At 45.3% G+C, this 27,403-nt stretch overlaps 2 protein-coding genes across 2 annotated transcripts; both read left to right on the top strand.

The window, feature by feature from the left end:
* Nucleotides 1-202: 202 nt before the first annotated feature.
* On the top strand, nucleotides 203-17,098 carry Bap55 (Brahma associated protein 55kD). Its single transcript, XM_050186043.2, has 13 exons — nucleotides 203-331; nucleotides 1,336-1,412; nucleotides 3,739-3,919; nucleotides 5,173-5,273; nucleotides 5,890-6,082; nucleotides 7,646-7,752; nucleotides 9,585-9,674; nucleotides 10,773-10,834; nucleotides 12,221-12,335; nucleotides 14,007-14,087; nucleotides 14,217-14,312; nucleotides 15,141-15,227; nucleotides 16,870-17,098. Exons 1-13 carry the CDS (start codon nucleotides 307-309, stop codon nucleotides 16,948-16,950), a joined length of 1,296 nt encoding a protein of 431 aa, XP_050042000.1. The 5' UTR covers nucleotides 203-306; the 3' UTR covers nucleotides 16,951-17,098.
* A 3,339-nt stretch (nucleotides 17,099-20,437) lies between these two features.
* LOC126539264 (uncharacterized) lies at nucleotides 20,438-23,163 on the top strand. The gene is made up of 2 exons (XM_050186046.3): nucleotides 20,438-21,291; nucleotides 22,665-23,163. The coding sequence occupies exons 1-2, from the start codon at nucleotides 20,677-20,679 to the stop codon at nucleotides 22,971-22,973; spliced, it is 924 nt and encodes a 307-aa protein (XP_050042003.1). The 5' UTR covers nucleotides 20,438-20,676; the 3' UTR covers nucleotides 22,974-23,163.
* Nucleotides 23,164-27,403: the final 4,240 nt, after the last annotated feature.

Below are 27,403 nucleotides of genomic sequence, written 5' to 3'. Positions count from 1 at the left end.
TGGCGGCATCACTCGTCTCAAATAAAGCTAACGTTATCGCCTTGCGTCAATTATGTCCTTAAACACCAAAAAATTACATACTGTATCAATAAAATAACCACTCGGTACAAATATTTACAAAAATAAAGTAATTGATTAAGCGTTATAAGAACCCTCTTTGGCTTCGATTGACCTGCAAGTGGCTACTTTGTCGACCGCGCCATCTTCTGTGACGCGGTTGAAATCTTCCGCGGTCTGTTGCATTGCAACAGCGACAACAAACTTTCATTGTACCTAATTTTCACGATAACGAAGGACTAAGCCAGGATGAGTGGCGGTGTCTACGGCGGAGGTGAGCCTTCGGTGTCATTTAAACACATCTATGCGTCCCTGCAACGCTTTCCGATCGCCGCAGCGCACAATGCCGGTGCGCCTACGCTATGTCGTGCATGGCGATCGTCTTGGGAAACGGAAAGTTTGTGCGGTTTCTTGCAGCCTCGCGATGCTGTGTTTTCGTCTGTTTATTCAACGCAACAACTGCATCTTATTAGATTCTCGCGCGGTACGACACATGCAAAACAACCGTTCACCGAAAGGCCCGTAGATCAACATCGCGCACAGGAGTTTACAACGCATGAAGCTACCCAACATAAAGTCATGAAAGACACAGTAAAATTGCGCTGGTACTCGTCAGCTGCTCGTTCATTCTAATTTGCTCATGTGTTTACAATTAAAATGATACGTCAGAGAGTAGGTTGATGTGCCTGTGCTATGCGACTAATTCAGCTGAACAATATTCTCCAACCGTTTCACTAAGTACCATTTCATCGGGTGACGTTTCGTCGTTTTCTAGCCCAGAAATCCAACTATTTTGCAAATGCTTAGTAAAATCTGTACCCGACGCGACTTTTCGCTTTAAATGTGTACGCTAGGACAGCTGAGCAGCTGTTTTTCAAGAGCTGAACGAAAATGTTCTGCGTGCTTAGTGAAACTTGTAGAAGCGACCACAGGACGCTCATACCACCGCATTTCCGTACCCAACTTACTCTGTGCTGTTCATTCCAAATGACCAGTTGCAGTATCTCAATTCAGGTACAAGTAGTTGCAAAATGGTCGTTACGCAAAGTAGTCAAAGTGTGTTGTGCTGCCGAAAGCGATCACATTCCATTAAGTTACGCAAATCGAACTTTGTTTCTAACGTAACAGCAGTCAACAAAGCAGCCTTAAGTGAGCGCTAATTCCATCAGCAGAGCCAAGTTTGATGAAGTGGCCGGTGTTCCATACAAAAAAAAAAAAAGAAGACATTGCTTAAATATGCCTCTGTTGAGTTATCGACCTCACTTCTTACATTTCCAGACGAGGTCGGAGCCTTGGTCTTCGACTTTGGACACTACTCCGTGCGAGCTGGCTATGCTGGTGAGGACTCTCCGAAGGTAAGTCGACCATCTCGTGAAATCATACTGGTCAGTGTGATGTCAAAGCAATAGGAAGCTGTGATTGCATGGTATCACATACAGTTGATGCATGCACCATTTACTGTGCTTTGGTGTCTTAAGAACACACCGTGACCCTGAAAGCTGGCCGTTCCTCAGGTGATTTTAAGTGCACCATCCTGTGCTGCCAAATCAGTTTTTTTTTTTTTTTCTATACCTCGTGCTTGCTTTGCATTTTGCACAGGGTAAGCCTGGATTTGAAGGTTCTTTGCTAATTGTTTTTCTGGGAATGTGGAGCATCCCCTTCACATTTTCTCTCCTTTCCTGTGTCTCCTTTTATCACACGTTGAATGTGAAGAAGCATTGAATGAAGCAGAATGGAATAGCATATTTCGTGATGCAGGAGGTGACTCAGTGCATTTGGCTTTAGTTGGTCAATGTGGCCCAAGACCACTACTCTAGGCTAGCTGACATTCACATCAGTGATTTGTGGTACCACGTGATCACCAGCTCTGGTTGCCATGTTGTCACTTTCAGCACATGCCACACATATCGAACTCGTCATGTTAAAGGATGATGTCATTACTTGCTTTTGTGCTGGATGAATTGAGTCTTGATACCATGATTACTGGCACAACACTGATCTGTTGAAAGGAAAAAGGATTAATGAGGTGAAAATTCTGTGCCAGCGCTATAACACCTGGAAAATATTTGTTTCCATTTAATGACAACAGAATCATTGAAGATCTCCTATCATAGAGATCACGATTCTGTCACGCCAGCTTGGTTACTTGAAAGAGGCAGACACCACATGCAAGACGAGTTGCAGATAGATAGATGTTGGCTAAATAACAAAATTTTATTAAGTAACTTTGTAATTAACGCTTTAAAGCACATCCCACTTGCGGAATTGACAACAGGGCAGGAATTAAGCTATACCCATTTACCGAAATCCAGTTCTTGGCACCAGTTTCGAGAAACGTGTCCTCAAAATCTGCGGCTTAATGCATTGTTGTCCCAGTTAACGCTTATCAGTACTCCATCTTCCACAGTTCTGACATTTGTTAATGGAACATCAATGTCACTTTGCAATTTGGGCAAGTAACGCCCATATGTTCAAGTAAACAAGTTAATGTGACAGAACTGTGATAGCTACCACAGGAGATCAACTGACATGTCATTTTCAACTTCAACTAATGGTCGTCAGACTAAGACACTGCTTCATTCCTCACCCTTTAGGTCTAGACTAACCTACCGCACCTTAGAAATAATCTTCCATGATGCCATTTTTTTTCCGCTCAAGCAATCGAAATGAACTTTATCTTAGGAACTAATTGTCTTGCACAAGAGCTAATTACATATTTGTAATCAGTCCAAAGGACCACATGGATGTAAAGTTTCATTTGTACTGGTAAAAACTAAATGGTCTGGCCATTTGGTCAAAACTAAATTTCGAACTCGTCATTTTTTCGAGTTATGTAAAGACCCAAGCCCTTTAAACCCGTTAAAGAATACTGGCAAGTGTCAGGGCAGCCTAAATAATTTACTCTAATACTTGTTCTTATGGACCAGTTTCGGTACTCGAAAGGTAGATGCGTTGCAACACATTAGTTCACTCCGTTCCTGCTGTCGCTGCAGCTGCCACTTGTGAGCGCAACCAGGAGAAACGCTTGCAGCAGTCCAATTAGTATTTTTATGAGCGCATGCTCATACCTAGCCTTCTGGAAATTTCACTCTGTGTCGTAACGTCGCTATAATGTCTGTGATGCCAGGTCCAGCATTTTGAGATTAACTTTAGTATCACATAGAAATATCCCATGTCTCCTCGTCTTCACACTTGCCGAGTGTCATTCATTTGAGTGCAAGAACCATGTGATAGTTTCTACAGCTTGTGTCAATACTCCTTTAATAAGTATGTTTCCATTAATATGGATACCTGATTACAGTCAAAATCAATCTAATGAACACAGATATATCAAAGTTAAGGCAGAATGTTTCTTGCCGATATCAGTGTGTAACAAATACTATACGCTTATCATCAGTAAAGTTGAACACGGACATAACAAATTGTTGGATGCAACGAAGTAAATGTAACGTGTTTCTTGCCGATATCAGCATGTAACAAATATATGCTTAATAAAGGTCAGATATAATGAGGATATTATTGTGTCACATGCGATTTCATTATTAAGAGGTTTGAATCTATCAATGTAACGAAAGTATTTTCATGTAAAAACCAACTTCGCTGTAATGAGGTTAAACTGCATGAACTGCATGTAAAGGGCAACACAAGCAGAGAAGGATGCAGAAAATTTTTACTCTTCAGGCAGAGATTCCCAGTTCTGTTGGAGTCATCGAAGAACTGTTGGCTGATGGACCCGACACGGAAACAAAGGACCTGGGTGCGTCGGCCCCAGCTCCTCAGAAGAAGTACTTCATTGACACAACAAGCATTCATGTGCCGAGAGCTAACATGGACATGGCCACATTTCTCAAAGATGGCATGGGTACGTTGGCATTGAAGCATCAATTTCAACACGAAAAAAAAAAAAAAAACATTTTTCACCTCGTTCAGTGCAACGTTGGTAACCTTTTTGGACAAAGTCGCCAAGTCACATCCCCGAACACTATTTTTAGTGAAAAGTCACTGAGCAGCAATGGTAATGACTTGCTTGGTTTTTTTTTAATTGTTCCTAAATGTCTTTCGTATTATATTCTAAACTACAGCTTACCTCCTGTAGTGGCAAACCAACAAGCAGGATGTTAAAAGGAAGATCAACTCTCGATTTTCTAAAACAGTATCAAATCTCAAGGTTGTGTTTCAGCTAGAAAAACAGCTTTGATGCACCCAGATGGCTCGATAATAAGCGCTTCGGTATTTCATTAGCCATATTGAGAAATGGAGATGCAGATGTTTCCCCTTTACAATACTATGAAAGTGAAATTCAGCGAAAGTATTGTTAAAAAAAAAGTTACCAGGGACAATTTATTGGCTGTTACTTCACTGAAAATACTGTTACTGAAGAAGTCGCTAACATGTAAAAAAGGTGACATTTTCGCTAACATTACTGAAGACTTGCTAAACTTAGCAACATTTTCACTAAGCTACTGATACTGGTTCACTGCACCATACAGTCGAATCTTGTTTATGATGAATGCAGGTGCACAAGGTAAATGTAAACTTTCCCTCTCTGATATAAGCGTGTAACAAGTATAAGATTATAATGAGGGTATTTTCATGTCGGATGCGACTTCATTATAAGAAGGTTAGACCAAGTTAGGACATCTTGTTGCTGTTTCCAGCACACACAGGCTTAAGGAAATAAGGGACAGAGAAAGAGTGAAAGGCTTAGTGCATGTACTTTGCTGACTGTGTGCTTAAAACTCTAGGTTTCAGAGTTTGAGTAGGTTCGAATGGGTTAATGATTGAAGTAATCGAACTGCATAGGAACCTACAGATTAATACCATATAGCTGTAATTTGGCAAAGATGTTCCCAAATAGATATTTTTCAATATATCAATCAAATAGTCAATAACTCCGGTCCTTAGACACATTAGATTTTTTAACCTATGACGGCCATTCAATTTACAGTGCCGAGCAGATGACTATTGAGAGAAGGTGCTGGACATTTCATGCCTCTCATATGCATTTCTAGCTGTGGGTCTGTTTACTGAAATATTCTTGTGGGCCGTAGGCAGTTTGAGGCATCATAACTACATTTACATTTGCTCTCTTTAATGACAAGCTTTTTATTGCAGTTGAGGACTGGGACCTGTTTGAAAAAGTGCTGGACTACACCTACAGCCGACATGTCAAGTCAGAACCACACCTGCATCCTGTCCTGATGTCTGAAGCATCGGTATGACCAACTTGATGCTAAAGGGGAGTCTACTGTAGTACTCTATGCTGAATGCAATTTCCTCTTACATCTGAGATCCTTCCTTTGGTAAGGGCTGGTAAGCAAAAAGCTTGCAACAAGCTGCGATATTCCAAGCAGAGTACAATAACATGTCCTTTTCACCGCAGTGGAAATAAAACCCTCGACACTTTTTGAAGTACAACAATTTTTGGCACAAACAAAACTTCTGATTAAGGGAATTATTTTCTGTCACTTGACGTGCCATATAAGCGGTGCCTACTGTATTACTATATGCTGAATGTAATGAAAAGCAATGAAAGAGGTGGGCCCACTACCTGTTGACATGCTGGCATCAACAGCAAACACCCAGACTTCTACCTTCCAAGTCATTTTACTAAAACACCTCTCTCATGTTACTCAACCTTATAGTACAGGTCGAATCAGAGGTGTATGAAGACATTTGTGACACATTTTAAATATCTTTATTTTCAGTGCTTTCGCTTTTTGTTTCACTATCTTGGCATGTACAGTTGTGTCCATTGCACCTTTGGTTGCAATGTATACCTTCAGGAGGTGTTTACGTTTATTGAGGTGCTTATGTTTATTGTACCTGCAGTGGAATGCCCGGACAAAAAGGGAGAAGCTCACTGAAATCATGTTCGAGAAGTACGGCGTTCCAGCTTTCTTTCTCGTGAAGAATGCAGTCTTAGCAGCATTTGCCAATGGCCGCTCAACCGGCATTGTTGTCGACAGTGGAGCCAGCCAGACCTCGGCCATCCCTGTGCATGATGGCTACGTTCTGACACAAGGTGTGCAAGTCGTCATTCTTATCTCTCTTGCAAGGCCTTAGTCACTTAACTTTGTGCAGGAACATGTTTTTTCAACCTAACAAACTTATATTTTTGCTCTCCTGGCTGCTTTGCTTTTATTCTAATTTTGTAGCAAGATAAAATAGTTTGGTCCACGTTCAGTAAAGCATGTGATGTATTTCTCTGCCTTATTCATGCGGGGGGAAAAAAAGAGAGAAGCACTTCATTAAGAGATAAGTAAACTGCAGTAAACAGGTGCACTCGTTGTTAGGAACTAAATGTATTGGTTAACAAGGCAACCAACAATGCCTTGTATTTTTATTCAATGATGCAGACCAAAAAATACAATTCTGTCATGAAATCTGAATAAAACAAAGCAACTGTAAGCAATAAACTTTTTTTGATGCTGTCTATAGTGGTTGAAGAAGGAATGTTGTTGCAGCCAATGTTTCAACATTGGCAGCAGTATCATGAGAGTATCACTGTTCAAAGGCTTGAATTTATTTAAATTGGTGATTGGCAATGAAATGAACAAGACTTAATTCATACGCATTGCCAAACACATCTACTGCTGCTACTGTGTGCAGTTATGGTATCAAATAGCAGGCCCGGTTACTCACTGTTCCAAATGCCATTGTTATTTCATACATACCTGGCAATAATGATAACCCCAAGAGAGTGATAGAAACAAGACCATCAACTTTTATATTGTTAGAAACTGATGGTCATAGTTGAGTGATGTCAGTTCTCAGTTCTTAAAGTGATAGTGTTAAAAGCCCCGTGTCACAGAAAATGCGGCGTCAGCAGAGATGACCACGAGCAAAAGATGCTGTATATATTTAGGCGTATGTATATGCCACGCGTTGCTATATGACATGCGGTACATGCAGGTTAATTCGGCAGACCATTCTATCACTAAGGTTGCTAATATACCTTGTTTTACATTCTTGACAAAGTTGTTCCTTGGAATTTTGAGACTGACAGCTCACAAATGTATGTCACGAAACAAAACACCGACAACGCATGCCTTTTATGTTAAATATTCTCAGACTTCAATATTAAAAGTGTGAAACAATAACAGAAACCTGAAAATTATACAATTTTTATGGTGCGGATATACAATGCCTTAGTTATCAGCCCACGCAAGAGGCCATATTTCTACCAGAAAGCTTGCTTTCGTGCATTGCGTTCGACGCCAACGTTTCCCGATAATCATTGCAGTTACATAAGCTGCATTTGCCAGGAAGCATGAGAAGCAATCGGGGATCTTTGAATGGTATTGCATTCCACTCTCAGAGGCGTCTCAGAGGCGTCTAAGCGTCCTCAAGTTCTTTGGGTAGCCTTGCCGCTGCATGTAAAACTGATCCATAATAATTCGTTTTTTAACTTGGCACTGTTAATGCGCTTGGCGTCAGTGACCATAAGTGGTTCTGTATTTTTGTGGCCTGGCATTGCCATCTCGCTAGTCAAGAAAGATAAATCACATGAACTGCAGGACCACATGGTCCTACAACTGTTTCGTGTCATTCTGGCTGTGTAAGCAATTGTTGTCTCTCATTTCAGCTGTTGTCAAATCACCACTGGCCGGCGACTTTGTCACCATGCAGTGCAAACAGTTCCTCGAAGAACAGGGCATTGACATCGTCCCAACTTACATGCTGGCTGGCAAGGTAAAGCACTGCTCAAGGTCTTCTCTAGATGTAGACTTTTTGATACAGCCCTCAAAGCTCGCACCACAGCAGCACGGGTGCCAACAAAGTCAGTTTGGTTTCCAGCTGATTCTTTTTATCGCACATTCATGTGCAGTAAAGAACTTGACAGTATCCCCCCCCCTCCCGGATAAGGGGGGGTGATACTGTTTTTTCAACATCATTCAGCAAACTTCTGATTCCACAACACCGTAAAGCGCATTGTGCACGTTAGCAAAGTATTATTGCTTTCAAAGTATGTAGCATTATTTCTGTCAGCTGACTCTAGTAGCATTACTGCGCTCATGCTTGTTAGTGCTTGTTTGGCAACCCATCAGAAATCTTCACAATCGTGATCTACCACATTAGTGGTTACCATGCCTTTTTTTTTTTTTGCAAGCTTATACCTCTGCCACACGGTCACATGCAAACTCTTTTTAATTCTGTCACCATTATCTTGAGGGAAATGCACTCGATGTTACATGATCGGCCTTCTGCTGAGGGAGCTTTTGGTCAAAGGAGATTGTTATCTACCTCGGCGGCTGAACTGTGTACTCTCGTGTTTATACTTGTTGTAAAACTGATAATTGTTGTTTGCATTAAAATTATCGTTGCACATGTTCAGAACGTTTCTATTGAATTAAATTCAATAGAGCAGAAGTTCGCGTTCACAAGCTCAAGCGCAATCCAGCAACCGTTATGCTTGCTGATGCCCAATACTCTCAACCTAGGCCGCTTGGTGCCATGTTTTTCTAGTCTTTCAGGGCGTTTATACGAACCCCACAGAATCGGGTCGAGTCAGTTTGTAGGGCTATAACATGCCTGTCGAGTTCATGTAAACGCTAGCCGGTCGGACTGAACATGCGTCAAGTCGGGCTGAGTCAGCCCGACTGCATGGGGCAGGTTGACCCAGCCTGAGCCAATTGCAGCATGCATGTAAACAGGGACGGTTCTGGCTCGCCAGTGCCGAGACTCGCGCGGGGAACATTGGGACGTCCCAATTTGTCCAAGACAAGGCACTGTGTAGTGCAACCTCCTCGTAGCGATAATACCTACGAAATAGAGCTGTTGCAGGCAGCAGCCGGAACTGGAAGCCCAGTTCGAACACGTTGATGTCTCAGCTCGACGCTGTGTGCCATCATTGTCCAGACTCGTCAGAAGCGAGTTCATGTAAACGCTGTCATGTCGGGCTCGGTCAGCGCGATTTCTGACTCGACCTGCTCGTGTCGGGTTCGTGTAAACGTGGCCCTTGTCATGCTAATCATGCAGTGGTCAGTGTGGTCACTCATAACTTACACTGGTACAGTAGAGGAAAATAAAAGGAAAGCTCAGGAGGTCACCGTGCACAAAATGTTACGTGTTAGTGTAGTTTGCATTAGTTCGTGCAGCGGAACGCAGAACTTTATATGCCACTCCGCAAAGGAAAACACAGATGAGCACGGGGTGGCTAGCGTCGCTGTCGGCACTGCTATTTACGGAGCACTGCTATGATGCACTTTGATTTTTAACAAAGTGTATGTTTTTCACATCAAGTATATCGAATAATGTTTTTATGGAAGGACCGTTAATTATAACAGCTATGAGTGTAATTAGAAATTACATTCTTGTACTTGTACAAGAGCCAAACACTGCTGAATGCACATCTGGTGGTTACTTTTAAAATTCCTTATTGGCCGTGTGACACGACCACAACTTCCTTGAGGTCAAACTCCCGTAGGAAGTCTCGTGCTCTCTTATCCTGAAGGAGTTGTGCGTGCCCATGTGACCCGGGTATTAGTTTCACCGTGAGATAAATGGTAATTAACCATTTGCAGGAGGCTGTTAAAGAAGGAGAGGCAGCGAAATGGACAAAACGAAACAACCTGCCCGAAGTGACCAAGTCCTGGCATAACTACATGGTCAAGGTAGGCTTAGCCGCTCAACCTTTGGGCTCACAAGTGCATTGTAGTTTCTGTGTAGCGTATGTGTCATTTTATTAGTATTACATTCTGTTTAAACGGATGCGTAATTTCTCTAAGCAAGCCACTGCTGCATGTTGCAATGTAGCACTATCTACAGTCAAACCTCTGTTACATAACAAACACGGATATAACGAATTATCAGATCACTGAAGTAAATCTAGAACATTTCTCCCCAATATCAGAGAGAGAGAAAACCTTTTATTAAAAAGAAATAGCTAAAAGGCTATGGTGCTTCCGGTGAGGTGGCTAGATTGATTGTTTCGCTCCTCAAGCGGCATAGCAGCAAGCTGTTGTACATGGCTTTCAGGTGGGCTACCGAGCTCAGTCATTATGTTAAATGGCTGGACACTTCCTGGAAGTACCCCTGCCCATTGAAAGCCAATATGAGCATGAAACAAATATGCGCTGATAACAAATGTTGGGTATAATGAAAGTACTTTCATGTCAGAAACAGCTTCATTGTAAAGAAGCTTTACTGTTATTTCGTATGAGGAGTCTCCCGCGACGGCTTTTAACTGTAGGACAGCGTATTGCGATACTTATTCTGTATTTTGCTCAAATGGCTAGCACTTATTGCAGTAAAAGCACTGAAGTGCCTCATCATGTAAAGTCGCTTTTAAAGTGGCCGGTCTACTGTGCCACCAGCTGTTATATTTTGACTCTACATTATTGTGATGCATTGTTGATACACCAGTCCTGGAATTCATTTTACTGTTTAGAAATTGATAATGGTCACCTTGATGTAGCACATGTAAAAAGTGCAACAAGTGGCGTTCTCTTCAGTAAGCAGTAGTGTGTGCACGTGAATGAAGAACTTTGGACAACACTGCCAGTCACATCATCGAGCAAGGCAGCTAAGTTAAACTTGAGTAACTAATCAGTGCTTAGTAAAAAAAAATGAAAAGGGTAGAAAACAACGGGACAGAATGAACAAAGGACAAAAGTCAAGGGTTCCTTCTGCTCGTTGCTTTCTGTGTGCTGGAATGTCATGGTTCCAATTAGCCGAGCTCTGTGTTAACCACTGCAACTTTTCATCTTCAGGAAGTTATCCAAGATTTCCAGAGCTCTGTTCTGCAAGTGCTAGACTCCCCCTACGACAAAGAGTGAGTTTTTTCTTCCAATACCACTCCTTCATTCATGGTCATAGCAAGGCTAAAATTATACAGAGATATTTGATCTTTTCATGAAGAGAATTTAAAATATATCATGAGAAAATATTAATCCTAAGTTCTTGGTACCAAAGGTGTATCAGTCATAGTACCAAGGTAGCCTTGCAAGCTTTGATATGTGGTTTGCTTTATGGTAGTATCATATTAGTGCAGATATGTGCTAACATCCGCTGTATTGGTGAGCTGACATGTCCATCATATTTAGTGGGTGATAAACACAGTGATGGCTCACCACAGTACCAACAAAAGAGGGCCTATTGCGTGCCAGCATCACTGCAGCACAACTGGCAATAATATTTTTTAAACGGTTTTTCGTGAAACACAGAAGAAAATGCACATACAAATGTTAAGACATAATTTAATTGTTTTACATTTGAACAAAATTTTGTCATTATCATTATTGAGCTATGCAGAGAGCACAGTGATTTTATGCTGAGGTTGCAATACAGGGTTGGAAAATAGAATCGACTTGTGCTGCGGTAACTAGTGTAAGCACCGTCTTCAGTCTTTCTCCTGTGGCATTGACATAAAAAAAAAATGTTCTCTTGTGCATTCAGGTGTGATACATGTTCATGTCTCCAGATGACGTGTGCGCTACCTGCTGTAAATTTTCCAGACAAACTCAGTTGTGGTTGTCTTCTATTTGCAAGTGTGATAAACAACAGATCACATCCTGGGCAAAAAAAAGACAGGGTGAAATAAGGATAACACTAGCAGTCTGTTAACTTTAGTGATTGATTCACCACCCAAGAACTAATGCATATGAAAGTTTATAACCTAGCTGGTACTTTGTACCACCTGTCAATCATTCATAACTCGAGATGTAATGGTTATCTGTCATTCATAATACAAGATGTTGTGGTAGTTATCGAATTCTCAGTGCCCCATTGCATACGAGGTGAAACAATGCCTAAGGCATTTTGCTTACTAGTATAATAACACTTGGCCGGCACCTCTGCCAACTTGTTCATGGGACCAGATGGCATCGTGTAATGTAGGCCTGCCAATCCAACATGTTACCGTATAACCTTCGCTCTAAAGTAGTGCCCAAAAGTTCTCAGTCTGGACAGGATGGAAATGATAGCATTGTGGAACATGTGATTCACTTAACATGTTCACTGCTAATATCATTGAACTTGGTGCATCACTTCTAAAGGTACTCAATGAAATGTAATTTTTCTAACAGCGCTTGTATTTGTTCATTCTGCGTTGTGTCCTTGTTTTTCATAGTGCGCTGCCATATTCCATCATGATTAGCCAACTAGCTCACCTGTACGTCTTACATTTTTCCCTATTGTCTATTTGCTTGTGGTCCACCAGGACGGTAGAGAACATGCCAACTGTGCATTACGAGTTCCCCAATGGCTACAATCTGGATTTTGGCTCAGAGCGATTCCTCATCCCTGAGTCACTCTTCGATCCATCAACCATCAAGGCAAGTTGGTTAGCATTAACCACCAACCACACATAATTTGCCAGTTGAGAGCAGTGTAGGTGACTTGTTATGGTTGAAACTGTGCTACGAGCAGCAAGTCATGTTAGTGGAAACACCTTGTTCCAAAAAGTTCCGTGCAGAACTTCACGAAGAACACCGCTTTCAATTTCTGCTTCTTTATGGTTCTTGCATCTGTTGTACTGATTGAAGGGTTTATTTGGAAATGTTCAATAAAGTCTGCTTTAAGGCACATTTTTAGATCAGAGGGCCAGGGCCCAGTAACTGGTTTGATTAATGTTCAGTCGAGCAAAGCATTGTGGACATTCCTGAAAAAAATCCCGTTGCACAGAGTGACACTTGATGTTGCAGGCACTCCTCAATATTGCTTTCTGCATATCAGACTAACATTTTCTTTCATGCTTATGTGTTTCTTTAACATATTAAAATACTGGACTTCGAGGCCTGTGCACCTGTACTCTTCTTGCCAATCATGATCTGCTACCATAGGCAATGTATAACAAGTCACCTGCAGTGTGGTGTCAGCCAATGCAAGTTTTGTTGGCTGGTTGCGACATGCAATATCAGTTCATGCCTAGAATTGGAACATTCATTACACAACCAAGTGATAGTGAAGCATCGCTGTTTATTTAAAAGCTAGTGATACTGTACCTGCCCATTATTAAATAAGGCAGTGCCTGTAGGTTGACATGCACACTTATAGTAAACAGCATGCATACAAACGTCTCTCTCCTTAAAAGGGACACTGAAGAGAAAAATTATTTCACCAGTATTTTAGGATATTTTTCTTTCTTCGAGTGCAGCAATTTGCACTCTATATTTTTGTTGCTTCTTGCACATGCATTATTTCAAAGTGTACTGCTGTTGAATGCTATAGGGGGCCAAAGCCTAGTCAAGCTGCAATTCCCAGCTTTTTTTTTTCACCCTCCCCCCACATTTCTAACGGAAAAATAAATGTTCCCTTGATTGATTGATTGATTGATTGATTGATTGTAAGTTACCCTTCTACAATACCAAGAACACCACCAATCTTGGCACGAGAAGGGGGCTTGGCAAGCCAGAAAATGAACAAATAGGAGAGATGGGTGGCTATGCCGCCTGGAAGTTTCTGCACTGGCTCCCCATAATGTCATGGATTCTGAAGGCATCTGCTAGGGCCTAGCTAATTGTTTATTGGTAAAAGCAAACTACATTCTGCACTAAAGGAGCCAAAAAATAGCATGGCAAGTTTTGAGAACATTTACCGTGTTAACACTGTCCAGATATGAAAAAATACACTTTGAGATCTGCGACATGACAGTGACATACCGATGCTGGAGTTCTGGTGTGAAATTTTAAAAAATGTAACTCACTTTTACTTTGTCTTCTAATAATCAACCGGTTATCACGAAATTAACAGGAATTGAGTGTTCAAGGAATACATTATCAGTCCAAAATGATTTTTAGTGCTTCACTTAGTGTACTTTTAACTCGTAGTTCTTGAAAGGATACTTGGGGAGTACCCCTAATGTGAATACCATAAGTACTCAGGTACAGTTGCAATCATGGCTCTAACCGTTACGGTGTTTTAGTCCCCTGCTTGTGTCCTGACTTTGTCAAGCTAAGGGCTGTTAGTTCCACCTTAAATTTTTTTTTTCCCATATACACTTGCAGAGTGCACCTGGTCAGACCATGATGGGCGTGGCGCAAGTGGTCACAACCAGTGTCGGCATGTGCGACATTGACATACGACCTGTAGGTGCATTTTGATTGGCCTCATCTCTCCTTTCAGCTCTTTGGCTGTAGGATTTTTGCTGCCGATGTGTATGGATAGGCGTTGAAACTTTTTTTTTTCTCCTCCCACTCCATGGTGATGTCCATCAGAGCTTATATGGAAGTGTCACAATTACGGGAGGCAACACCCTCCTCCAGGGTTTCACCGAACGGCTGAACCGTGACTTGTCCGCAAAAACGCCACCCGTGAGTAAACCTGCTGTCTTTCTTGCTAATTTCTCGAACACTGAGAGGGGTCAATTCATAAAGCTCGCACTGTCATTCTCAAACCTCGGAACTAGGTTCTAGGCCTGCACCACAAGCGAACGTCTCTCTCTTATTTCTAGTCAATCCAAATCTTGTGCGCTACCAGCATGCACCGCAGCTGCAATTCCAAACTAAAGCTAACCATTTACTCAATTTAACCAGACCACGAAGCCGCTTGCTTCATCCTTCTTTGCTCAAATGAAAGCAAAAATGTGTGAAACTCATTTGCAGAAAAATAACCAACATCGTCTTGTGTTCGCATTTTGTATACCTGCCTTTTTGAACCATGTATCCCTACTAACTTACTCGGCTTTCTGTCGTTATAAATATTGAAATGTTTTGTTGGAAGGTGATGCATGCCCTTAGCGCATATAAGGCAGTAAAGCTCATAGTAGAGGCAAGATTGTTCACATTTATAGTTAAGATAAGATGGTGCACGGTGATCATCTTCCACATGATGAGAACAGAAAATTGCAATTCTAAGGATCTGCGTAAAACATGCATTGACAGAAGGAGCTGTTAACTCTGAATCGGGAAGCAAACAAGCAATTGAGAAAGTGAGGAAGTCTAAAAAGAACGTCCCTCCCAAATGCATCCAGTGATGCAAGTGCATGATCCCGGGTGGTGAAAATGGATCAGTAAACTTTCTAAGCCTTGGTGTTTCGGTGATTCATGGCGGTAGTATGATCTTTATGAATGACCCAGTTTACATTTCGAATGGCCCTTGGAATGGAGCTTTATGCACTGGTGGGATGCAACCACTTTCAGAGCATGAGGCTGAAGATTATCAGTACGAATGGAACTGCGGAGCGGAGATTTGGCGCCTGGATTGGTGGATCCATCCTCGCATCTCTGGTGAGCCCTTGTCATCTCTACAGCTCTTGCTATGTAACAGAATGGCATTCTGATTTAAATATTTGCCCTGCCAGTTAGTTGACTTGTGAGGGGGGATAACATTTTTGTGCGAGAAGGCAGTCCTTTTTTATTACCCCCCCTTTTTTTTTCACTTCTCTGCCAAGCAGCTGCAGTAAGAAACATTTTTGCATTGACTAAGAATAATCTTTCTCTGTGTGTGTGTGTCTATGCGTGCATGCATGAAATTACCAGCTTGGAAGGAAAACACATCACACTAATTGGCAGCCATGCTCTGTATACAATGCAACATTAGTTTTCTTCTCATTTTGGTTTCTTTCTCTCAGTTTGTCTCATTTCAACCGTTCATAACACATGGCAATGTCTAGCACAGTATGGCTGAGCTCTGCAGGAAAGCCAGTCTCTTGGTATCATCGGTAGCATAGATGTTGTAGGGAGAGTAGAGAACATGCGGGTGTGGGAACATGTCTGCAAGGAAGCGACGGCACTGCAAAGGGCAGCAATGGCTGTGATGTTTGCATGCGCGGTTCAATATGTGCAAAGACATATGCACTTTGGCATCTAGCTTTGCATTACAGCTTCCTTTGCAGCCACCTGAAACATTTTATCCAACTGCAGCGAAATTTTATTTTGGCTAAATAGGCTATAAATGAGTAGTCTATGCTATTGAATCAACCTTGGCAAAGCTTCAAGGCTGGTAATTGTCTTATTTTCTTATTAACAGCCTTTAAATAGCATTCAAGCAAAGGAGGCATACATCTTGTGGTTAACAATTTCAATGCAATCCCAGACCACGGCCTCCGAGATTTTCAGCAAACCATGGGCGCCAACCTGATCTCGAAAGTCATGCCAAAATGCCAAGTTGGTTATTAACATTCCAGGTTTTGCGTCGTTTTCTAGTGAGCAGTAATGGCAGTTTTTGTTCTTGTTTAGTTTTTTTTAAGTACTGATAGAAGAAACGTCTATTTTTGCAAGCTTTTCATAATGCATCCACACTTGTAATGAATGTAAAATTTTGCTTGCAGGTTGCTTTATGCCAGCACTATTTAAAACTAGTCGTTTTATAGAGCCAAAAATTTAGTTAGACTAAGTTTTGCTGCTAGACTTTAGGCAAAATTCCACTGCAGCAGTGCTTACATTGCCGTAAGGTAGATTCTTAGAGTAATCTTAAAGGGGCACTAAGGGAAGGTATTAAGCCAAACTAGATTGGAAGATTGGGCTTATCTAATAACAATTTCAATATTGTAGCAAGAACAGAGCTTTTGTAAGTGGCAAAATGATGAAAATGGAAAATCTGAGTGGCACCACCAGTCGTGAACTATTGTACCTCTCGTGCAACGTCAGCACCGGCCGATTCAAAGAGAGTGGCACAGAGAGAGTTCACATGGAGAATACGTCAACTCGCCCGCTTTGGCATGGGTGGTTCAAATAGAGAAGCAAAAGAGGGAAACTACAGTGGCGATTTCCTATGCAACAAGTGATATGTTGCCACATCGAAAGGGATGATCGACTTCTAGATTAATAATCTATCAATCTAGCTCGACTTAACCTTCTCCTTTATTGTCCCTTTAAGCTTACTGAACGATCATTATGCAATCAATATCTGCTGCTTCCTTGGTTCCAGGGTACGTTCCAGCAAATGTGGATTTCGAAGCAGGAGTATGATGAAGGTGGCAAGTCTCAAGTGGAGAGAAAATGTCCGTGAAAGTGAAGGAGCACGCACACCTGAAAGAGAGAGAGAGAGAGTTCATGCAGCAGGAGTGTATCTCCCCCACGTTGGAATGTTATATTTCATTTGTACATAAAGCAGATGTCCCAGATTGAAGTGGTCCCAAATAAAAGAATTGTGTTCACACTGCGCACTGTTCAACATGCCATTGCTTTAGCTGGAGGCTGTTTGGTTTAACCAAATAGATTCAGGCTAACAAGCAGTGAGTATTTTAATGTAATCCTAATAATCAAAAGGAACAATACTTTACCAAGTAATCCTGTGTTTTTTATCTACCGCTTTTGAATTAAAACACATGGGCCAAATCAAAATCAGATCATTGGGTTTTATGCCTAATGCCCAGCCTATGAGAAACAGCATAGCAGTAGTGGGGGTTCAATAATAATTTCGACCACCAAGGGCTCTTTAAAGGGCCGCTCACCAGGTTTTGCCATTTTAAACAAACAAGCGTAGCACACACATGATGCGCTGACGATCATGTCTGCAAAGCATTACGGTACTGCGCGGCGAAGACAGCTGACATTTTCCAAGCAATGCAGTGGATGCCTTCCATCTTGAAGAAGCCGGATCACATCCAGAGTGTCATGGTCACAGGTGCAAATGCCTCTTTGTAGTGCGTGCTTTGTCACTCTACATGATTAATCATACGTTGCGGAAGGCGCAATGCCACAAAAAAAAAGACAAGGGAAGAAAAGGAGGTGGGGCTCAACACCGTGATACAGCCATCGCCTCTGGTATGGGAAAAAGCAGGAAAGCGGCAAGACTTGCTAATGCTCCTTGAGGCAGTAGGGAGAGAGTGTCTTTGTTGGCACTGACACTTTTCTCCTGCGGCGTGGTAACAGGACAATTAATTTCTTCTATCTCCTTCAATAACAAACTTATTTGAAAAATTCATTCTTTGAAACACTCCTAGCTTAGACGACGTTTTACAACATCCGTTGTACAACCAAATTTTGCAATAGGGCCTGGTGAGGGGCCCCTTTAACTTATATACTTAAATCTATCAATCTATGCAGGCTGGCTTTTCTTTTTTCATTACGTCCACGTCAGAATGCTGGCTATCGATCCCATGAGACAGAGTTAACATGCTCTCATGCATGTTTTGGGAGGTGGCTGAATTCTTCAGAGAAGCCAAAGAATACACTAGATCAGTTTGATAAAGTACACACTTTCAGAACTCCATTTTCATTTAGTATTTCGCAACAAGATGTCCGTTACTAGAAGAGGAAATAGTGGTCAAGCTTCAATGTTTTGAATTTCGAGCCATAACCTTAGCACCAGACGTCAGTGCGACGTCGTGAATTTCGAAGCATTATTTCATTTTTTCGTATTTGGGACATAGTGCCGCAATCGAACTTATCTAAACTTGTGAGGAGTCTTTGGCTCGTTTATAATACATGCTCCGCTTACATTTAGGCAAAGGGACCCCGCATCCTGGGAGCGTATTTTATAACTATCGATTACATTTCTCGTTCTTTTTCCCTTGTCAGTGGCACAGGCGAATCCGCTACGCCGTTACAGGCGAGATCTGGCATGCAGCACGACTGAATAGAAAATGAAATGGATTGTTACAAAATAAGACCAGGCACATAGGTGAATCCAGTGTAATGTCAAAAGGTTTCGCCTAAAGGGCGAGGAATATTGATAGCGACATGGGAGGTGTTAGACAATTACATGAAGTTTTGTAGTCTTATTAAACTTCAGTAAGCATTCGCAGACTAATTAATTGAATTAACAAGCACAGGGTCACACATGTGCAGGAATACATGAACAGAGAAAGACCGCGAATACGCTGTTACAACGGTGATGTGATGAGCACCGACAGCGGGAACTGAACGCTTCGTGCTATATACCTCTCGCCTCAAAGTGCCTCCAAAACTTGAAATTGCGCGACCTCCAATGCTATAGGTGCGTGGGAGGACAGCGTGCATTAAAGGGCCCCTCACCAGGTCTTGCCGTTTTGAGCTGTCAAGCGCAGAGCATACATTGCGTGATAACAATAGTGTCTGCAAAGTATTACATTGCTATGCACTGCAGGAAAATCTGAAATTTTAATCCTAACGCAGTTTCCCTCTTCATTCGCGGCTGCCGCGCTCCAAGCCGGACGGTGACGTAATCTTGCCCCTGCACCTACATAATCGTGTCCGCAGTGTGACGTCGCTCGTAGTGACTTCGAGAATTATTCAAGACATCTGTTATCTGTGTGATCTGTTGCTTGAATTGACGAATTGAAGTTTAGAGAAATAATAAAACATACAAACGGAACGTGTGCGTGTTCTTTGTTTTACTTCGCACCAAAGCAAGAGAGATGTACTTCCGCTTCGTCTGTTTGTTCCCACGGTCGTGCGGTCACGTGCGCAGGTACCGAAACTGTCATTTTCTACCGTGTTCCAACGCGTTATCACGCTCTGTGATCCGCTTGTTCTCCCTGAGTATTTGTGTAGCACTCAATTATACCGCTAGTAGTGTTTCCTTGTGCACAGCGCGCAAAATCGTGCGCCGCGTGAACGAGACAACAGCTCGCGCGCGACGCCGTCGGCGGAAGTGCGTAGCGCCGACAAAAACTAGGAGCAAAAAAATGAAGGCGGGGCCTGTGACGTATGCGTCACGCGATCCTCGAGGTCCGGTATGGCAGAACGCAGGGAAAGAATTTCGCTTGCGTAGGCTAGATGGGGCGAGTGGAGAAAGCGTCCCCCCTCCCTTCCTTTGTGCGTGCTTTCATGGCAGCCATTTCGTCAGCCGCGCGAGAGCGGGCTACCGTTACAACGAAGTAACGGACGCTCCGTCCTTCAACTTTGTCATAGAGATGTATTAATTACTGTGCTTCGTACCAATAGAAGAAAATTATGCAAGGATCATTTCTAGCCGGAGAGCACTAAAAATTGTAACCCGCCAAGAGTATAAATGAGCTGTGCCTTGCATTTGCCACACACTGCGTTGTTCTATTTTCGTAATAGCTGCTCTTTCGCGGTTGCTCGTATTATGACAGCGCTGCAAGCTGGTAGAAAGCAAGTCTGCATGCAATCCTTGCGTGTAGGAACAAACCGAGATGTGGGGGGAGGGGGGGAGCTGAAGTTATTTGAGCACTAGGCTGTTGACAATCGCGTTGTTGTGCGCGCACGCGGCACCATCGCCGTGCAGCGCTAACCGAATCCATCCTTCCCTTACAATAAAATCGTGGCGATAGTTCAAGCAATAATCCGCCATATGCAGGTGATTCTAGGCAGAAGTCGGTGCCAGAATCGACGGTGCTTGGAAAGGCGCGCGCGTCAAAATACCGCCACGCCACACAGATCTGTTCATCACTTGCAGACGATGGCTATACCGTTATCGCCCTGCGCATTGACGAGTAATACGGTCTGTAAAGGCGACGAACAGCAACCGATGAGGTCAACACTCCGCGCTATCATGACCATCTCAGATGCCCCGACGCCACAACTAGCGAAGCGAGCGATACATTCAAACGCGAGTGTGACACGCCTTATCGTGTATCGTCGTTCGAATGATCGTCAGCCTAAGCACGTCGGTGTCATGCGCACAACGGTCCGCTGCGCCGACGCCCCCAAATCCCACCTCCTCAAGCACCGCCTGGTCCCAACCCTTAGCTAAGCCTAACACACGCGCGTGACCCTTCCGTGCGCGTCGTCTGGTTCGATCGCGCGCCGAGCTAAGCCTAAGCCCCATCTGCAGCGCCTTGTTAGCATGCCTTCGTTGGCCGACAGTGCCGCGGCTTCGTCGAGGGTTAGCACCACCACGCCACTACCCGTGGCCAGCCTCGGCCCTCCCGCGAGCGGTCCGCCGCTGTGTCTGCCGGACGAGAGCGTTCTCGAGAGCCTCGTCGCGGTGTTGGTGGCGGCGATCATTTTTCTGGCGGCGCTGGTGCTCGCCGTGCTCCTGTTCGCGTGCTCGTCGCAGCAGGCGAGGCGCGAGCCGCCGCGCTGCAGTCGCGACCACCATCACCACCACCACCACTGCAAGAGACGTCGCCGCCGAACTTCTCAAGAGGTCCGCTCGCGGGCCAGGTACTGCTGCAGCGACGGTCACGACCTCCCGGAGGACGTCGAGCAGTACTGCGACGGTCGCGAGCAGAGTGCGACTCCCGTCGGCGGCGGGGCGCCTCGACGCTTCGATTACGGCAGCAGCGGTCAGTCTTCTTCGCCCGACACCGCGGCCAGGAAGTCGCCGTACCACCCGGGGTACAACAGCCCGGCGACGGCTTCGAGGCCGTCGAGGCAACGCGAAGGATACCGCATGGCCAGGTACACGAGTAGCGGTGCGCACTCGGATCTGGCTCCGGCCTTGCACTCTACAGAGATGGTGAGATATATATGCATATATATGCCGTATCCAGTTTCGGAGCGTACCGCGGCGCGTCTCGGTAGCCACGGTGTTTATAGGGCTAGAACGCACAAACGCCACTGTATACAGAAATTTTGGTGCGCGGCAAAGAACTCTAGCCAGCCAACATTCATTCGGAGCCCTTTACGGCATAGCACCTGTGCTGTTCGAGGACGTGAAACTCGATCGACGGATCAATCAAACCAAACGATTCAGCATACTGTTAGAACCCGCATGTAATGTAAGAAGGAATTTGTCGCGTCTTCGAGCAGTTCTGAAACGCGTGAGCCTCGATTACGACAGCAGATACGTTTAGGCGAAATGTCGCAAATGTGCCCAGTCGAGAATGTTTGAGCATCTGCAATCAGTATCGTGTGCATTCTTTTACGCGCAGAATATCTTGCCTAATCGACGAGAGCAAATTGGGTACTTACATTACAAAAGAGGTAGTTAGTAGACAAGGGCAGATGAGACGAGGAGCGTTTGTACCTCGCTCCCCATGTCCTTGTCTTGGACATGGGAGGGGGGGGGGGGCATAATATTACGCATAATTTCGTTTTTTAATCTTTGCTCTCACGGTCGTAACAGCTGACGCCCACATGTAGTCGATATGCATTGTGGAGACATTCATTAAGCGGGAAAGCACTGACAAAACTCAAGTAAAAAAAAATTATCCGCAATGGATGCGAAAGCGGCGATGCAAATCATTCGAGCTTACCAAGCATGCGCTCTTGCCGAGTCAAAGCCACGGACGAGCTGTTGATGCCAGCAACTACGCCGTCGTTTTGTAATCATACTACATCTATTCTTTCCCGAGAGCTTTCACCATGCTTTCACCAGCGTCTTGGTAAGACCCCCTATTAGAAGAAAAGCCCGAGCGCTCGGACTGTAGGCCACACAAGAACGTAGACGCTTCCGCCGAAAAGTAAACTTTGGAGAAGACGATCGCGTTCAGCGTCACTCGCGCCCACTGGACTCGCGGCCGTCCCACGTGACGTCACAGCTGATATAGCGCTCACTTTGCGTTAGCCCGCGCTGCTTGAAATCGCCTCATAATCCACGTTGCTGAATGCGTTTATGCTCGCCGGATTGGCCCAAACGTCGTAGGCCAGTGTATCTAGCAGAGAGAAAGGTAAAGCTGGGAGAAAAGTCAAAAATAAACAATTATAAGGAAACAAATATAAGGAATTATAAGTCCTCAGCCTTGCATGTGGGTACATGCCATGAAAATTGTACACGCCTCGAGAAAGACAGTTTGTACCACAAGAGCTAAACCCAAGTTGGCGAAACGGGGCTTTCGCTTTCTCAACGCTGTACTGTCTTTTTTTTAAATCTTTTTTTTCCCCCCGCAGTTCCAATCCAGTCTTTCACGTCATCAGACTCGAGAGCGCCTTGCCGCGGCGCCGGCGGTCGGGACGGCGAGGCCCCCTAGCGGCGACACGAGCGACTCCTCGCGGCACAGCGGCCAAACCTGCGTCGAGACCGGCTCCGACACGCGCTCCCTCGAGTGGGACAACTTCCAGCCTCCCCTGGCCGCGGCTGCCGCACTCTGGCCATCCTCCAGTGAACTGTGCACCGAGAACTCGCTCAGCAACGCGGCCACGGACGGCTCGCAACAGCAGCGACGACCACTGTTCGCTGAAAGCCAACACTGGGTGTGACGCCAGCGCCTAAAAGGCCGCTGGACGTCGCAGCGCACCGACCATTTGTCGCTCTCTTCGCTCCTTCTAATCTGATCCTTCCCACACCCTCTCGCTCACACACAGACGCCCGCCTAAGTTAACGATGATAAGCACTGCATCGCTCATCCACCGTCTCAATGCGTGTCCAAATAAAGTGTCCCGACCAGAATGGCCTGTCTGCTTCTGTTGGGGTACCCGATCGTCGTCAGGGACGTAGTGTACCGTGATTCCAGTCTTTGAGCGGACCAGCACAGCCGGAGATGCCAGTGCAGATGCGTACTGGAATGTCAGATGCCACAGAACGAAGCAGCACATCAGGGAGCTTACGTGGGCGAGTATTCTCTACGTGTATATGCTTCCCACGGCATATACAGTAGCTGCACTGTTTGAGGCGACATCTTGTCACCTGTCTACTTAACGAAACTGCAAAGAGCTTCGCGCACCTTTATCTTTTTCTTTTTTTAAACCCTGCGGACATTAAGATCTTCGGTTGCGAGCAATCTCTTGAGTGGCACTTTGGTAACTGCTATAGCTTAATATGCGTCTTCCTTTCTAAGGCGTCGATGTTTGCTCTTTATAGGAAGGCAGCGCTTGTGCGTCTTGTTTCCTCTATACCCAGGTCCTGTTTACGAAATGGCTGCTGTATGACTAGTTTTTTAAACAGACTCCAAATGAATGGTTGGTGAAAGAAAGATCAGCAATAGTAGAAAAATAATAAAACTGTTGAAGGACTTGTGCGGTGTAGCGACAAAAGGGCCCGTTGCAATGAAAGCCATCACTATAGTTGTAGCGTAAAATATAAAGCTGCTGCATGGCTAGACTGCCAAAAGCACTAAATGACAGAATACACCCAAAAATCGCAGGTTGTCATGTATAGGCTCCCTTTGCAAAACTTAAGAACAAGGATTGCATTATATTTTGTTCGCAACGCTTCCTAAGCATTCGTCGGCGTCTCACTTCCGATAATTTGCTACATTTAACGAACAATACTGCAGTTGGTTGTGACTGCGAAATATTTGGCAATTTTCGAATATTCGAAATGCCGAATAGTTCCTCTTTGAATAGCAATACGTGATTATTGTGAAATATTCGATTCGAAACTTGAACGTTCGCCCACCGGTTTTCCGGTATTCTTCTTTCGGTATAGATTCTAGTACACTATTATATAGGCTTCCCAACCCGGGTTCGGCAGCGTTACGGACGTTGCTGAACAGCGCCACTCGCGGGAGCAAATGAAAGAGAAAGAAATTCGCCTATTACGATACACCCTAACGCGAAATTTGAACGCAGCTCTAAACGTGTCTTCATTGCGCGATATTGTCACGTGGTAGTGACGTATAAAGAACACAGTAGCAATACTGTGAAAGACGAAACTAACTTTTATTGGGCGACCCTGTGCCCACAACAAGTACCCGTGTCAATATATTGGCTGGCGCGGACAATCTGCCTCGTGCGGAACGTTCCAAAATGAGCGAAGTGTGGCGCGTCCGCCTCACTTCATCGGGACATCGCGAGAGGCAGCGCGTGGGCGACGCGTGGGTGCGATTCACAGCAGCCGCCGCAGGCAGGCAGACCTTCGCTCGTGCAGCGCTTTGTTTCCATACAGACGACGCGCGCCACTCTGGCGCCATATCGTAGCCATCGTCGCCGCACAGCCCGTCTTGCGTGGCACTACGCTTTTCTCCTCACGCTTTCGTTCCACCGTCGACGAGAGCGGCCCTTCGCCGCGGTGTAGTCGTGCCACCAGTGTCAGCGGCGACAACACCCAACGGAGCGTCACGTCGAGCCTTACTCGTAGCCACGCGCCATCGCCCCTAGCAGGAGCAGTGATCCCCGTCACACAAGCTGGTACCGCGGATTCACCTCAGCAGCAGACGTTGCGGACTAAAACCCCTTAAATTTCATAAAGTACTGCCACGCTTTGAAGAATGCCGCCTCCTCCTCGCGCACTCTGGCCGAGGCCGACGCCGCGTCGCTATTGGCCTAATTGCATCACGTGGGCCCTCGCGCCGTGCATCAGCGCCATTTTTGCTCGAGGAGCGTCTACGGAGTGGCGAGGAGCGCATGTTGGCGCCGTTGCTACGCTCGTGCAATGTAGGCGGCGCCACGGTCGAGGAGGGAGCGTGAAAAAGAGGAGAAACGAGGAGGAGTGAAGGCGGAGAGTGTCGCTACTTTACGAAGTTTAAGGGGTTTATTTGCGGACGAGCGTAGTCTCTCCACCTCACGGCGTCCTGCCCCTCCCCCTCCCGCTCGGAAGCGCAGATGAGATCGCCCACGCGGCTGCGGATGCCGTGGCCGCCAGCAAATAAGCGCATGCGCAGGCTGTCTCCCCTCCGCTTTCCGCCTCATGGTTCCGCTGCACCCTCCTTCAGCGCTTTCCACCTCCTATCTTCGCTAGGACCTTTCTTTCATCTACCGCTGCGCTCGGCGTTCGCTTTCATTTTTCGCGGCGTTCGTTTGTTCGCTTGCGCCGACGCTCGCCGCAGGAGCGGCCTAAATTAAGCTGCGCTCTAGCGTTCATGCGGCAAAGCAGATTTTCAATGCGGCGAGCCCCAGGCAACGCGGTCGCGTAGGCGTGTTGTGTACGGGAGTGCGAGCTGCCAGAACGTGTCTCCCGTGCGTTTGTCCGCACAAGCCTGCCGATTAGTGCCACAACAGCCTCGAGAATCACGAACGGCCCACACCTACCCACGAAATTATACCCATTTGCAGGGCGGTATGGTGCACAAAAAAAAAAAGCGAGACAGAGACAAGTGAACACCATTTCTCTCGCTAGCAGAGCAAAGTAAGTCGCGCCAATTTTTCGCATGCGAAATTTTCATTCGCGTCGCACAATCGAGGAGGCTCTCGCGCATGTAACTGTCGTCCATATTAAAGGGCGGGACACTGAGGATCGTGAACTCCGATGGTTTCTAGATATGCATTCCCAAAGTCTTCGACGAAATATATGGGTGTTCCAGTTACCTTTGTGCTTCAATAAATTAAGTTTTGCCGCTTGTTTCACGGCGAATATCTCGAAACATGCGCGATCCTTAGAATTCGTTCCAAGTGGGTCTGCCTTGCAAACTCACCAGCTACAATTCGTAAATGTGCCGAAAATGAGCAAAACCAGAACAAGGTAAAAGCGGGAGCCCACGTAAAGACAAGCGGACTTAATTGTATTTTTCAAGGCAACATATGCTTTCCTGATCTCACGAATTTTCTTTCTTATTAAAGATCTTTCAAAGTCATCCGATTCGTGGTTAATTCCCCATATAGTGGGTACGATACGAGCCATATTTTATATATATGTATAGGCAAACCAACCAACCAAGGCTGCTTGTTTTCGAGAAAATACGGTACACGCCAGCGCTAGCTAGGTGGGAGTCAGCAGAAAAAGAAAACGACGATACGATGCTCGAGACCCGTGGTGTCGTTCCTTTGCCCTACGAAAGACATCGCGTTGCCACGGGGCCCACCGACTCTCGACCGGGGCTGAACGCGACGAAGATCCGCCAACACGGACCGCGCCAACGACCACCGGCAGTTCGTCCTGCATCGCGAGCCTACGGCCGGCCATGACGTCCAAGTGAGCTCCTAGCTCTCACCCGTGTCGATCTCGCATCGACTCCGCCGTGAGCCCTCATGATATCGGGTGTTCATCCCACGGCAACAAGGTCATGCACTCGATGATGAATCAACTGGGAAAAAAATTTCAGGCAGAACCCCATCTTTAGGGGATGTTTGTCGCGGTTAATTCGAGTGGTTGTGCACGTGCAATTGGGTGGTAGCATATTCATTAGTTTTAGCGTGACTGTACGCGTGCGGCAGCAGCAACACTGATGGCGACATCTGGTGTCGGAGTGTCTACCCAGAGAGCCCGCAAAACTAATAATGCAGTCACTTAAATATTTTACTTCAGCGCTGGAGGCGACACAATCGCTAACGTGCAGTGCTTTTTATTCTTTTTTGACGATGACACTGACGCCACACAAGATTTCTTTAGAGCGCAGTCGTTCCTGCGTTGAGCGTCGGCGTCCCTCGGTGTAACCGAGCGAACCAGCACAGCGAAGTATGAGTGAACGCGGAGCGCAGCGGGGGATGAAAAAATGGAGAGAGCGAGGAGGAAAGCGGTGGAGGGTGCAGCAGAAAGCGGAGCGGAGGAGGGTATGGCGAAAGCGTGAGAATAAAAGCATAGTGCCGCGCAAGACGTCTTCTGCTGCGACGATCGCTGCGAGATGGCGCTAGAGTAGCGCGCGTCGTCTCTTCACCGATACCATATACGGAAACAGCGATGCATGAGCGGAGGTCTGTCTGCGGCGGCTGCTGTAAATCACACCAAAACTTCACCCACGCACTGCCTCTCGCGATCTCGCGATTAGCGAGGCAGTCGCGCCACACTTCGTTCCGTTTGCTATTACTCCGTTTAC

This window comes from Dermacentor andersoni, chromosome 11, assembly GCF_023375885.2.
Source record: "Dermacentor andersoni chromosome 11, qqDerAnde1_hic_scaffold, whole genome shotgun sequence".
NCBI lineage: Eukaryota > Metazoa > Arthropoda > Arachnida > Ixodida > Ixodidae > Dermacentor > Dermacentor andersoni.
Note: the sequence above shows the minus strand (reverse complement) of the source record. Positions and strands in the feature narration are given on the sequence as shown.